This window comes from Poecilia reticulata, linkage group LG15 (assembly GCF_000633615.1).
Source record: "Poecilia reticulata strain Guanapo linkage group LG15, Guppy_female_1.0+MT, whole genome shotgun sequence".
NCBI lineage: Eukaryota > Metazoa > Chordata > Actinopteri > Cyprinodontiformes > Poeciliidae > Poecilia > Poecilia reticulata.
In genome coordinates, this window is record NC_024345.1 from 11,784,197 (window position 1) to 11,799,454 (window position 15,258).

The following is a 15,258-nucleotide window of genomic DNA, read 5'->3' on the forward strand; positions in this document are numbered from 1 at the left end:
GAACGCAGAGCATGCTCATTGCTCTTTGTTTTCGTCACCTGTCATGGTGGCAGACGTTGCAGCAGGAGGGAGGATGAGAACAGTCACGGTGCTCCTCCTGCTTGGTTACATCTTGCTTATTGGGCCTTGGACAGTGTTCATAGTTGAGCGTTGTTAATTGCTGTTTAATGGTGCAGACAATTATTATTTCTGACATTGGCAATATGGGCAACCGCCCAGGGTGTTATTTTTTTAGGGATGGCAGGAGACCTCTGTGGCACAGAGATGAAAGCAAAACAGAATGAAGAAGAGTTTGAATTGTCACTGGTAAAATTTAGTTCAGCTCTAAGTGTTTAATATCTAGGTGTTTTTATGGGAATGTGAATCTTTCAGATCAATTTGAGAAGCAGTTTTGATAGGTGCACTTAATGTTATTGTCATGTAGCATGGGGTGCTGGTTTTGATTTGGTCTTGGGTTCAGTGGTCTAGACTACAACTCTGCTACGAGGCTCCTTGGTTCCATGTCCTCCTCTGCCAGTTGGATTTCTTTCAAAATAAATGTGTGGCAAAAAAAGTGAAGTTCATGTTATGTTAGGACAGGAGACAAGATGTTTCCATCCCTGAAATTATGATGCATAGAATCACATATCTAAGTCTAAACTATGTTACAGAGTAAACTCAATAAAAACCTGCTTTATCTGTGGCATTGTTCATTAAAATGGCACTTTACTGATGTATTAAAATTAAATATGATTGGCACACTTAATGATATTGGTGATTAGGCAATGCATTCAGCAAGTACTTTTACTTTTAATACTTAAGTATTTTTAAAAGCCAGTACTTTTTTACTTTTACTTAAGTAAAATGTTAATGTGGTACTTTGACTTTTACTTAAGTACATTTTTGTCTGTGTATTTGTACTTTTACTTAAGTAAATATTTTGAGTACTTTCTCCACCACTGCCTAATATTGCTCCAAACTCCTCCATATGAAAAGCAGCAGCAAGAAAAGAGTTTATATAAGACTTACTGCTACATGCCACTTTAGAAATATCTTTAGGAAGGACCGGGGTTTTATATATGTAGTGAAGCTAAATGTAGATTATGGTGGATAGTAGACCTACTAAGAAGAGAAAAGGTTTCAGGGAGGCTATCACTGCCTATATACATGGGTTAATGTTTTTACATTAATTTCACTTAAACGTAACTGGAACTCATAAGAGACCTAAAAACTTTAATATAATAAGGCAAATTCTGCTGAACCATTTCACCTTCAACTGTGTGAACTGGTGATACAATGGAGGCTGGATCCATGGTTTTATGTTGTTTGTGTCAAATTCTGACCTTAAAATCTTGCCTCAGAAATCAAAACTAATCAGAACAGGGGGATATTTTTGCCATCTTTTACTGCCCATCTTTGGCGAGGCTGTCTGAATTTTAGCCTTAGTTTGCTGTTTACAGTCGACAGGAGTGGCAGCTGGTATTGTTTTTTTGTTTGGTTTTTTTCTGTAACCCATGTTGGTTATTTGAGCTGATGTTGGGTTTCTATCTTCTCAAACCACTTTGCTCGTTCTCCTCTGGCCTCTGATATAAACACTTTTATCCACACAACTCCCGCTCTCTGATTGCTTTATCTTTTTCGGATGAAACCCAAGATGTGGTTGCGTGTGAAAATGCTAGCAGATCAGCAGTTTTTGAAATGGTCAGACCAGCCTGCCTGCCACCAACAATTATGCTACATTCAAAGTCACTTAAAGCCCTTTATGTCTCCCACTTTCAATGTATGTGCTATGTATTTTGTATACTTTGTATTGGATGTTATCATTTTGATTCACTAGTAAGTTAAAATTGGTATAGACGGACCATTTATTTTTTACCACAACCTTATCTCTAGCAGGCAAAGGAAAAGAGGCAGGAAACACAGAAAATAGACAGTAAATTATGTGTTAGGAATGTGATCTGTTGCTCTAATAAAAAAAAAACCGAAACTATTTTTAGACTAAGCGTTACAACAAGGAATGTGGATTAGACGATAAAAAGCAGCCAGGATTTAACAACTGATAGACATCAACAAACAAGATTAATTGGTAAAATATTAATGTTTTTTTGGGGGGGTAAGAAAAGGGGGGTAACAACCTTCCAGTTTCCTTCCTTTGAAAAACAATGTCTATGTTGAAAACTTAGAAAGCTTCTCTGGCAGCACCGATACAGCAGATCATATAAACCAGACAGCTGTTTCTCCTTCAGCTGCATCAGTCATGAATGGGAGAATAGATAGCCCTGTTGCCATCTAGAAACAGCTGAAAGGTGTCTCAGGTGCTGGAATCTGTTGCTAAGATGCCAGCATAAATAAAAGTATCCCAGAACGGCTCACGGGGAAACAGAGTTATCTGTTTTCATTTAGCTTTCAATCCCATCACTGCCAACTACCTGTCAGCTACAAGGTTGAGCACTTGTAGAAACATTCTGTTAGTGGAGGAAGACGTGTAGTCTGGATGAATGAGAGCAGCTCTTTCTGTGGAAAAGCAGCCAGGTCAAATGCTATCAGTTATATTGTCTGTTTTCTTTTTCTTCCATGAGCATTGAGAGGATTCATGAGAACATGCAGGCAATTGGGTTCAGATGTTTTTCACATGCATAATTTGTGGTGGATGTTTTTTTTTTTTCTTTCTTTCTTTTTTCCTTTGGAGATGGACCATCTCACCACCGCCATAGTTTTGCAGGGAGCTGGTATTTTGGTAGCAGAAAAAGGCTTTAAATATGACGCATGAAATAGGTTGTGGAAATCACCGATTGACTGTAAAACTCTCAGAAAAGCACCTGACGCCACATGCTGCGTTTTAGGAAAACCACATTTATCGAGCAAATCTACGATGTCAAGAAGAATGCGACATACAACTCACGCCGAGCACGTTCACTCACTCGTAGTTGATCCTCTGGTTTCACGTCATATTTGCACATTTTCTCTCACCTGCTGATTTTATAGACATTCTATCACGCGCCAAAGAAGTTCAAGAATGCATTTGAAACCCCCCGCGCCCCTCACTTCCCGGAACATCTTTTAAACATTTCAAGAACGCAGTCCATATGTGAAGAAGATGCCTCCATGCTGAAATTTTACAGAGGAGCAAAACATTTTTACCAGAGATTCAGAATATATCAGCTTTGACATTGGTGTTGGCTGTTGGTTAGGCTTCAACATAAAGGTATCGGCTTCGTAAGGGAATCTGGACCAATACCAATAACCAATATTTATTTCGGCGTTTGTGTTTCAGGACGGGGAGGGTGTTGACCATGTGGTATTTGTTTGGTTATGTAGAAGTAAGTGACAGGAATGCAGCACGGGATTATGGGTGTTCATCTGAAGCAGAGAAGCAAAGTTAGTGATGCATCATTTATTTTACAATGTTGAGAGAGTGTGGAAACATGTACAGTTTTGGTAAATATCAGTCATTGAATTATTGGTGTTACATCAGTGTTTATATTGGATATCAATAGCAGCCCAAATTTGCATTGTAATGTAATGACAAGACTTCAGTGTGATTTCAGCCGCTGCTTTCCATGAGCTTCAATATCTAAAAAATAGGTTACATTGGATTTAGATAGTGTTCCTCTATCTAAGGAACACTAAATAGATAAACCATATCAATGTTCTGATATGGTTTATTTTCTGGTAGATTTTATCAGGGAAGATCAGGCAAAAATACATGTTGCTACTTATCATTGTTCCTTGATGTGAGCCATTCATGCCATGATAAAAATAGGAAAGTACTATTATATCATATTTTAGTTTTTAATTCCACAAGTTTCTACAGATAGACAGAATTTTGCTTGTGCTCTTCAGCTAATTAAAAATATTGAGGTAGATGCCAGTGTGCTATCTGAACATGGAGGGTAGCAATCTCACAGCTGTAAAAATACCCATTTTTAATTTACAGATCAATATTAACAAGATAAACAAATGATGTGCTTTTGAGAGTTTGAATAATTGCCATTGCTTAGATTGCCCTTGATTGCCCTTCATTTCAGACAAATCAAAAACAGATGTTTTAAAAATCATACGTTTTAGCAAATCTGCTAACAAATCAGAAAACAAGAAGGCATATGAAGAGAAGCCGAGCGGATTATCATCAGAGCATTATAAGTGGATTATTACTGATTGATAGTCGCATAGTGAGAACAAATGGTTAGTTATGATGTTTCTTTGTTATATTCATGTGTTTTTGCCAAACCCTGATCCTTGTTTTTAAAGAAATTGCCAAAAGCTTTGATAATAATTAGATCTGTTTAGCATACATTTTCCAAGCCAGTCTTGTAAAAAGGCTTTATTGCAAACTGGGATTTGAATTAGTGCTTCACATTTGAAAGGGATATTTCAAGATGTCGAGTTAAGCACAGATATTGAATCGTTCCTTATGTTTTTGGAAAAAAGGAAGCTTAGGGCTCATAAAAACATTTCTCAGAAGAAGAAAAATACAGAATATGTGAAATGTACTAAAGATGATATGTTATAAAACAGGCTTGGTGTGTTCAATTAGCAATAAGTCCACTTCTTTATGTGATCTCTTCAGTACAATCTGTCCATTGAAACAGGGTTAAAAAGCCCATGTAAAATCTATTTTGAAGTCTGATTGGTGGGAAATCACTTGTATCTTGACAGAAGTAAATACGAAGCCATTTTTCTTTATCAGTAATGTATCAAACTTTGTCTCTGCTTTCCCTTTTCGATTCAGAGGTAAAAGGTTTAAAGAAGCTGCGTGTGTGTTTGCTACGCCTTATTGAACATGTTTATGAGCCACGATGCTCACAGGAGGATCTGGTATTGTTAGCTGTTGTGGAAATATGACAATCACCAAATGGACTTGTTTATGTTTAATCAGGTGTGTTCTTGAGTCTTGTTTTTGTATCTGTCTGTTTAACTTTTGGTAATTGTGCTGTGGATGTTCAAAGTTGTCATTTGTTATGAAATGTTAGCCGATGGACTCGTATCTGGCGGCTGGCGTTAACTTTTTTCACCAGCTAAGGACCGCTAGTGCAGTTTTGTGATATTTTGCTGGTGCGCTTCACACTTCTGTTTGCTTTTTAAAATCAAAGATAGCTTTTGACATAGTTTTATCTCCTTTTAGTCAAATAATTCAAAGGATACAAAATGCAGTCATCTGCTAATCAAACTTTTTTTCCCCAAAATGTCTAAAAGGTTACACACCTTTAATACTAACACACATGCACTATTCACAGAGGGACATAACAAGACTTTTTCTTCTTTGGCATCATATTAAACTGATTGACTGCAGCTGATTGAGACATATATATATATATATATATAAAATAAAATATTTGTTTATGATCCATTGGTTTAAAGTCTCCCTACCACTACTTCCCTGCTGCTCTTTTTTTGTGTGAAAGACATTTTACAGTGTAGGTTTCTACTTGTGGTGAAGAAGTGGTGTCAAAGAAAAGCAATTTTAGGAATGTGAAGTTTAAGCAGCTTTTTAAGAACTGGAGGGAAATGTTGTGGTCTCATTTCTTAATTCAAAATTGTAAGATAATCATAGACTTGAGAAAAATGGATCACTTAGAGGAGAAGGTTAAAAGGTGATTGTGAAAACAGCAATCATTACCATGTTCTGCCAGAACAAGCATACTGTTAGTTTCTCAGGAAAAAGAGGTATGTAGTTATGTGCCTGGACATAATGAAAAAGACGAAAATCCCATTTCTTAGGAAATAAAATGATTTTGTATTTTTTTCATCTTTTTGCAGGTTTGACTTGTCCTTGTTCTTTCTTCAATATCATAAAAAAATAAGTCCAACTTAATATGGGAAAGTAAAAAGCTCAGCTTTGCTCTTGTGTGTTATATTGAGTTACTCATTCATTTATTTGAAGTACAATTGGAGCTTTAAAAGAGTATTTCAGAGATCAGAAATGAATTGTTTGTAAAATAACCAGAGAGAACGTCACACAGCTCTGCAGATAAATAGGACTTTATTAATACTTCAAGACAAAACAACAGTTCATATACCAGCAGCAGACTGTGTTTACCTTCCAGACCATTAGCTTAACTCTGGTGCCTCTGTCTCGTCCAGCAGGTTCCTGTGTAGCCTCTTACTTTCTGCTTCCTCTGGCTTCATTTTGAAACATTTCACTCATACTGGAAATAAATTGGGTCTAATTTACAGAGTTCCATTCATATTGGTGTCAGTCTGACTCATAGGGGCTGGTAAGTTTAATTGTGGGAACAAAAATTATTTTTGAAAAAAATAAAAAATAAATCAAGTTTTTAAGAAAGCATCTGTTTCAGTATGCAAACTAAAAGAACAAATTAAAATACATATATAATAAGGACATTTATTTTAAAAATACCCAGTTTTTCTAGAAGTTATGGGACATTAGCGGGTACAAGTAAGCTAGTAAAGAATTGCACTTTCTCAACCGCTAATATTTTGATGTACAAAACTCTTTTTAGTGCTGTTTTAAAGTGCAAATATGTTTAAAAAACACCACATATGATGTTTGCAATCTCCTGTATCTTTACAGTCCTATGCATCCTGCTCTGTCCTAACAGTAATCTGTTACTATCACCACTTGAGTTAAAGTAAGCTAATTGTAAAATTGTAAATGAAAGAGTTCAGTTTTTTTTTACATTATTTTTAATCCTTGTGTTTAGAAATGGGGTCCAACCGACCCCACACACGTAAAACTTGTATCATTTGCCACGGTCCTCGCACGCACAAGGGTTAAAAAAAGATAAATAATGCTATTAACGAGAAAAACATAATTATTGAAATGCTACAATTTTTGATTTTATTGACTTTTGGCCAGCTTGGTCACCCTGGGCAACAGCAGAGAAACAAATTGTTAATTAATTAAAACAATGTATTTGTGCAAGGAATCTCAATATGGAGTTTGGAATAAAGAGGATGTACACAAGAATTTCTGATTGGTGGATTCTGTGCTAAGACAAAACTACGTCCTTTAACTTAGAACCAATTTGATGGTTTGCCACAGGTGAACACACAATGGTCATGCATCTGGCACCAGATGGCTTTTTATTATGTCAGAATAAACTTTACCATATAACATGTCAAAACTAAACGTGTGACGGCTTGCATGTGTGCCATTCGGACTTGTTGTAACTTCTTGAACTTGTGCTCCCTCTCGGCCGTTCGCTAACCCTCAGCAGTGTCCAACTCAAACTGTGCAGCAGTGAAATTGTTGATGTCAAAATTGCCTTGTGATTTGGGTTTCTGTCTCTATTGTTTTGCGGACTGTTGTGTGTGGATTGAAGTCAAAACCGTATAAATAAGCGCTGTTTACATTCCTATACCGTCAAAACAGCGGAATCTCCCAGAACCTTAGTCTTTCCGCAGGGTAATGAATCCCAGACGCTGCCGCTTCATCTGGCAGCGACGAGCCCCGGGTGCTTTCCCTCCCAATGTCCGTCGCCCTTTTCATCCCGTTACAGTGATGAATTCATTTAAGAAGTCACATTGGGAAAATTGCAAGGGTGTGTGTCTGATTACCTTCAAATGTCATAACTGTTTTCTCAAATCGCCATCGAAGGAAAGTAGCTGTTGATATTTAGTGCATATTTTTCAAAGTGGGTCTGATGACAGAACTGATTGCAACATGCAAATCTGGGCTGAATAGTTGGACGCGTTTGCTGGAACAGAGGAGAGCGCACTGAACTCAGGTAACCCTGAAGAAACAGAAGCAGATTGTTTTTTATGTAGAGCCCACAGCTGAAGAATAGATATATGCTCTTTAGTTCTGGGCCAAACAAAATGAAAAAAAGGTTCACGGTTCTCTAAGCAGAAAGGTATGGGCTGTGTATTTTTATGGAAAATCACTTTTTGGTTTTTTATCAATTTTTTTTCCTGCTTTTCAATCACCTCAATAATACAGACTGCCAACACTAAAGCCTTGTTTTGTTTGGACAAAAACGTGCTGCAGAGAACAATTTTCATCCATCAACATATATTTAAGAAATATTTTACTAATTTATTTTTTTAGTTTTTGGTGTTATTTTCAAACAGAGACAAACTTCTCTTTTCTATATGCATAAGTTTAGCTGAGTGGGAACTTCAGCTGAGGGTGGAGCATTTTAGGGGCAGCTTTGTATTCCTCTTATTTCCATTAAGAAGAGAAAAAGCTTCATGGTAAATGTAATCAGATTTTTTTCATCCATTCTGTTATGCTATATATATATATATCCCTCTACAAGCTTGTACCTAACATACAAACTTAAGTAATGGTTAATGCTGATTACTTTTATTTGGAAAGGTCAAGAGGTGGTCAGGTGTGTCTGAACAAATGCCCAACATAAAGCATTTAGAGCCACTTTTGAATTGTTCTCATGTATTGAGTGCAGAACCTCACAATTATTATTATTATTCTGCTGGCTTGTTGCATCATGCAGGAGCATGTCCACCCCAGAGGACACGTTAAAGTTAGGCTTTTGTCACTGTTTCATAGCTCAGGGACTCCGTGCTGTGTCCCTCCCAAGTCGTCTTCCATGTGGGCTCAACAAGATGTTTTTCTCCAAACACATCACTCATGTTCTCACTCATGAGCGAGATCATGCAGATTTCTTTCAGTTTCCTGTGAGTCTTGTTCCAAAAATGCTGTTGAGCTATTTGCCTTACTTATTACTAGTATTTGTCTTACTTATTACTAGTATTTGTCTTACTTATAAGCAGCTTGACAACAAAATGCAATGTGTTTTCTAACACCTTTCTGTTCATCTCCAGCTTTTATTCTCATGCTACTTTTGTTTTATTGTTTACTTTGCTATTTAAAGTTGTAATTATTTTCCTTCAGACTTAATAATTTCATCATTGGGGAGAAATTATTACCTCTTTTTTATGTATCAGAAAAATGCAAAACAAATATTTTGCCATAAAACTGAGTGTTATACTGTTTAAGTCTTAGCTTTAGTTTATAACAGCATGAAGCAGCAGCGTACACCTACAAAATTACTTACTTGCACAATGGCAGCTCTTATATGAATGCTGCATTGGTCAAGTATACCCTGCAGAGTTCCATACAGCCCATTCTGGCACGAATCACTCCTGTTCTCATTTTATGTAGTCAAAGCATCGCCATCCTCGTCATACTGGCTGCACAACCTCCTTTCATGGAAAATAAATAGCATGGTGTACTGAGTACTTTAAAGTTTTACGTCAAGAGCAATATAAAAATAATCAAGATCACTTGCCTTTGCTCTGCCTGCTAAACCGCTGTAAAAACCTTTGGTCTCTTTCACATAGAGCACTGCTAGCTTAAACAACACATACTGTATATTAGCTAAAACGGTACACGGAGGAATGCAGTGCAAATGCAATCAAATTTACCGGTGGCCGTTTTGTTGCATTGTCTTGAACATTTAAAGCTGGGAATTAAGAGATTTAAGCACACAGCCCCTTGAACAAGTGCACACTTACAGATTCTGTTTCACCTTCTTTGTTGCACTTAAATGTCTTCAGTATCAAATTCTAACATGTGTGTGACTCTTGAATTAAATATTAAAACTATGTGAAAAATAATTGCCTCCACTACGTGCTAACAGTGGTGTCTAGCCCACCTAAACCCCAAAGCCCTTAGTGTATATAGTGTATTAAAATAGAGACACAGGACAGGCCCACACATAGCGAAAGGGGAAACACAGCACAGTGCCTTCAAGGCCCCTCGTCCTTGTTGGTCACCAACATTGTGCCGACCAAGACCAGGGGCCTCCCTGAGAGCCCAACAGATGCTAGCTAACGCAAAATGAGCCCCCACCAGCAGCCCAGGACCCACAGACTCATCTGATCAACCAGAACTCCAGACATCCTGGAGGGCTCAGCTGTTACACCAAGCCTCTAAACTCCCCTGGTCCATCTGGGCAAAACCCAAAGCCCTGCAATCCACCGATTGCAGGGCTAACTCCTGCCTTGTTTTTAAGTAGCAACTCAGCAAAAGACCATCACCGACCACCACCATGTTTGACTGTGTGTATTATCTACTTTTGAAATGAAGTGTTAGCGTCATACCATTAGTAATGGGAAAGCGTATCTTCTTAAAAGTGTTACTTTTTTTCTCATCAGTCCACTGGTTATTATTATCAAAAGAAGAAAGCAAAAGCAGCAGAAAAATACTTCTTTTTTTTTTTTTTTACAGTACTGTATGTATAATCTTTGGGATTTTTACTGAACTCAGAACAAAGTGGATACTGAAAATCTTTTACATTTTCAGTTTTGAAATAAAAAAAGGCAAAAAAAAAAGTTTTTTCTGTATTTAACTGGAATTTGAAAGTAAAATTGTTTGAATTCTATAACTGACAAAATCATGTTTGTCAACAATCTGTGCAAATACAGTTTGGAGAGGCTGTACGGATTAGCATTAGCATCCTCACACCCGACCCTGAATCATTTCTCATCTATTCACCTCCTGTGATAGAGACATTAAGTTTGACATTAGCATTTGTTTATTTATTTATTTCTGAAGAATTAAATGCAGAAGAAAATCTGTTCTGTTGGGCTAGACTGTTTATCTTTTGTCAACCCTGGAATAAACCATGTTTATTTGCTGCTCTCTACAACTAAACTTGTAAGTCTCAAGTTTAGGAGAGGAATTGCACAATAAGAGGGTTTTCATAATCTGGGATCATTTAAAGCTGCCAAAGAACAGAGCAATTATCCTTGTATCTACCATCACACCAGTTATTGTAATTGGTGTGTACCTAAACTAAAATATAATTGAGACATTGTTGTATCGCCAGTCTTCATTATAGACTTTCTCCAGTTCGATTATTGCAGTTTAATTTTTACAAGGAAACTGGATTTATCTCATATCAGATTGGATGCATATTTAGTTGTTTTCCAAGTGCGTCACTGTGAGCATCAGTCACTCTTTGAAGCCACTCTGACTTAAAAAAGAAGAATCTGAAGCTCTTGAAGTAGCTAAAAAGGAATCCAGCATTGCTTCATCCACATTATTTCCCCATCTGTTACAGTTTTTACTTTTTAATGTTACAAAAGCTGACGGCATGCTTAAAACGTTATCTGTGTCCTGTCTCAGCGGTATCCCATTTTCACATACAGTAAGGAAGTTACGTACTTTCTTCCAGTGTATAAAAAATAGACACTTAGCAGAAGGAGTTTACAAGCGGGAAACTTTGTACACTAATAATATAGCTGCACGGTGTAAAATTAAGCTCAGGCTGCTTGGACAACGTTACCCCATCCACTTTATTTTAACCTTGCCTGACTTTATGCTTCTCCTGTGTGCTAGTTAGCGTCAACACTGTCATTCTTTGTGACTACTAGTTTTGCTGAAGAACATGGGGTGCTTTGTGAGAAGTTGCTTATTACATATATAAAGAACAACATTGCTACTGGGGCATTAATTACATTTCAAATATTTATTTGCGCCTTTTTAGCTCTTCGAGACAAAAATGACAACTGCACTTTCAGTTAAAAATGCTAGCTTACCGTATTTTCCGCACTATAAGACGCACCTAAAAACTTTCAATTTCCTCAAAAGCCGACAGTGCGCCTTATAATCCGGTGCGCCTTATATATGCACCAATGTTGAGCCACAATAGGTCTAGCAACTACAGTAAGCAGCCGCCGACTTCATTTTCCCCCGTAGAAGAAGAAGTGCGCGGTGCATGCTGGGATAGTTGTCAGAACACTGGTTTGTTAATAAAGTTTGATGTCTATGCATTTAAAGCCAGGGGGGGGCAGAGGGGAGAGAAAAGAGAGAGACAGAGGCTGCGGCGGCAGCGTGTCAGTGGGCACAATATCGCAACACCAACACCGTGAGTGAAACAATGACTGTGGCAGCCTACTATATAAAGTACTCGGGGACCAGTTCTTTACAAATGTGGATGTGTAATAATAGAGTACGGAACAAATTGGCAACCCAAACTGAAGTGTCTATTCTATGTGCCTTATAATGCAGTGCACCTTATATACGAAAAAAGTTTTAAAATAGGCCATTCATTGAAGGTGCGCCTTATAATCCGGTGTGCCTTATAGTGCGGAAAATACGGTAGATTACCTCAGCTCTGAATTATAGTAATGTGTGGCTTTCTCTTTTTAGCAGCGGAAATGGTATTGTACCAGTGAAAGAAGTATTTGGTTAGATTACTCATTATTGAAAAACATAACGACATTAATAACATTGTTTATTTTGATGTCATTATCCCCACCACTGGTTTTTGGATGCTGCTCCCTATGCTAGCAAATGTGACAGCTAGTAATGTAACAGGTTATGTCTTTACAAATGTAAACTGTGACAAAAATGGGACTTTTCTGTAAATGAACTGAGATAAAATCTTCTTGTTGATAACTAGAGAATTTAAAATAAATGTCTCAGATTTATGAACGCTTTTTGAGATTCTTTTCCTTAAATAATTCTTGTGTTTGATTTAAATGTCTCAGAGAAGCCAGAACTGGTCTTTCATGAGCTGAGTGGGCTACCGATGATTTTACATGCACACATTTTGACCAGGAACGGACTCATCTGCTGAGCAAAGCCAGACTCTCCGTCTTCATGAACTGTCGTCTGGAGACGTGTTTATTTAGAAGTCTGTTTCAGTACAAATGGCTCTGGATGTAGGCACTCAACAATCTGGCTTTAATCTCTGCATGAAGAAGAAACGGATCTTTGGCGGTTGGTCTTTTGAACGGATTAGAAACAGTAAACAGCATTTTGTGTGCACATTTCCATAAAACTGTTTTCAGAACAGCTTTGCAAAGTAGTTTTACCAATTTGTATTTGAATCACCTGACCCAGGAATCATCTAATTATTTTAGAGAAGCTGTAATATGCTCCATTATGTGGTTTGACCTCCTCTGTGGATTTTCAGTTCAGTGCAGTACCATCATTTTTGCAGGAATTTATTTTTTCTTCTAATAATATCATTCAGGTTGTTTCACTGAGGTCAGCATCAATAACCAAAGTCTATAATCCATCTGACTGTCCAGCTGCTATTAAAATTACCCAGACTGCCTGCGACCCATCTTGAAAACTCTTCCTGGAAGCATCATTTAGGCGCTCGCTGTAGAGCGTCATATGAATTTGCCCTGCGTGGCAGATAATGTATTTTAGATCAACAGAGCTGAAACGGTTAGAAGGACTTTCAGATGTGTTGGAGTGGCTTCAGTCCTGACTCGCTTCTGTTTTGAGCTCTGGCTGCAAACACCTAACGCTCAGTTTGTTTACAGGTGATTTTTCAAACTGGTTTTGAGTTTCTTTGAAGCTGTGCTCAAAAAACTTGGGCAATCAGTTGACCATAATGTGTGAAATACTTCATTTTTGGCTAGTGTAATACGCTGAATGATTTGTATCCACCAATTTGTTTCATGGAAGCTGTGTCCCATCTCTGGGATTATAGAAAATTACTTGGAACATTTTATTCCACTGCCGCCAATCTGCAATCCCAGTAAATGTGCCAAATAAAATACCCAGAGAAACAGAAATCCACCATAAACACTAGCTCTGAATGAAGTTACTGTAGCACTGTGAGGACTTTATAATCATTGTGTGATTTGGCTGTCACAGGATTACATTGCGCCTTTAAAAGTGAATGTTTGTGTAGTTGTATTAAAATGATTTCTCTCTTCCTCTTTCTCTGTCTAGCTGCCTCCGAGGGGAGAGTGAACGGCGGAGAGGATTTCTTCCAGAAGGTGAGCGTGTAGTCTGCACCTGGGTAACGTTTGCTCTGTCTTTGGGGTGCATTCGAGCGCCACTTCTCTCTCTCCTCGCAAGGGAGCGCACGTCGGGTGTTTCGTCCAGTCACTTCTAATTACAAATCCAAACAAACAAAAACAATAGAACGTCGCTGACGTTAAAAGACCCCAGGACTCTGACGTTAAAAACACAGCTGACACAACACACGGGGCCGTTCTCACTTACATAATGCACCGTGACATATCAGATTATCTAGAGTTTAGCACAGTGTTAAAAATGGGCCCAGCGCTGAGTCTTTTTACGGACTGTTGTAATAAAAGTTAATGAAGGCACTGCACAAAGAACAGCACAAGGAGGATTCTCCATGATTTTACAAAGTCTTGAAGCGTTTTTTCCCCCCTCCAAGTTCTTTTTTTATTCTCTCTGATCGGTCAGTCAATATATATAAAAGTATTTTTTCCCCATTGTGCTGAAGAGTCTTTTCTTAGACTATCCAACACTCCCAAAATTAGATTAAGGTGGATTGCTTGCCATCTACATCTTAATGAATAAAGAACAGATCATACACTGTGAGATCATGTCAACAGATTAACAATAAAATGTTTCCACCAAAGTCTCTATTACTGTAGCCGTTCTGATTGAAAGTCTTAGGTAAACGTTGAACAACCTCCCAGTCACGCATGGCAACTATTAGATGAACTCTTCTGTCATTTTTGGAAAAATCCAAACATTAACACTGTGTCGTGTTTTACTACTCAGTTTTGCTCGTTGTTTTCTTCTCTTTGAAACATCGCTTGTAGATTGTTACGTGCCTAAAACAAGTTTCAGACTCTGGTAAACACCCTCCTCAGAAAGCTACTGGGGCTGTAATGACAGAAGTGAAGGATAGCGGCGTTTGTTTCAGCGGTCCTCTTTTCTCTGTTTTCCGCTTTTGTTTTCGGAATTTGGGAAGCGGAGTTTAATGTCAAAAAGCGGCTATTTCGTTTTTCCTGCAGCAGTTTTCTTAACCTAAGTAATTAAAGCCAGGCGCCTTTTCATTCCCCCGTCTCCCCTTCGTTGGAATTTGGAGGATGGATCGTACTGTAGCTTTGTGTGTACTTGAATATAAATATCATGTATCTGTGACTCTGTGACTTAAAGTTTGCTTAAAGAAATAGTCCTAATTACATGTTAAGTCAGATAATAGAAATTAGCTTGCCGATGTTTGACTTGGCAGGAAGCAGAGAAGTAGGAGTCCCGGCTTTGTGCTTTCCCAGCAGTATTTCCATTTTCCATAACTCCTGATTCCCCGTATATGCCCAGTAAAAGTCAGGAAAATAAACACCGAGTGTGCAGCAGTATTGTTGAGAGAAAATGGATGAGCTGCGTAGAATACCTTGAAGTTGATGAAAATGGAAACTCTTAGTTGGACGGCTCCCTGCCTGTCCCACAGCCCCACCGCACATATTCAGTGCAACTAGTAAACTGCTTCTCCAGCTTCCTTGTGAGAGCATATGGTCAGTTTTATTTATATATTTATTGTTTTGACGCACATTCTTTTTGCTTGTGCTTTGGGAATGAGATATTCAGTCACAGCACAAAGCGGTCCGCCCCTGCGCTTTCTC

General features: G+C 38.0%; 1 protein-coding gene across 1 annotated transcript in view; it reads left to right on the plus strand.

Annotated features, from left to right (window-relative positions):
• The window catches only part of bicc1a (BicC family RNA binding protein 1a), a 70,293-nt gene that overhangs the window by 16,579 nt on the left and 38,456 nt on the right, over positions 1-15,258 (plus strand). The window contains exon 2 of the mRNA XM_008429252.2: positions 13,604-13,650. Within this exon, the coding sequence (XP_008427474.1) occupies positions 13,604-13,650 (47 nt within the window). The remainder of the gene's footprint in view (positions 1-13,603; positions 13,651-15,258) is intronic.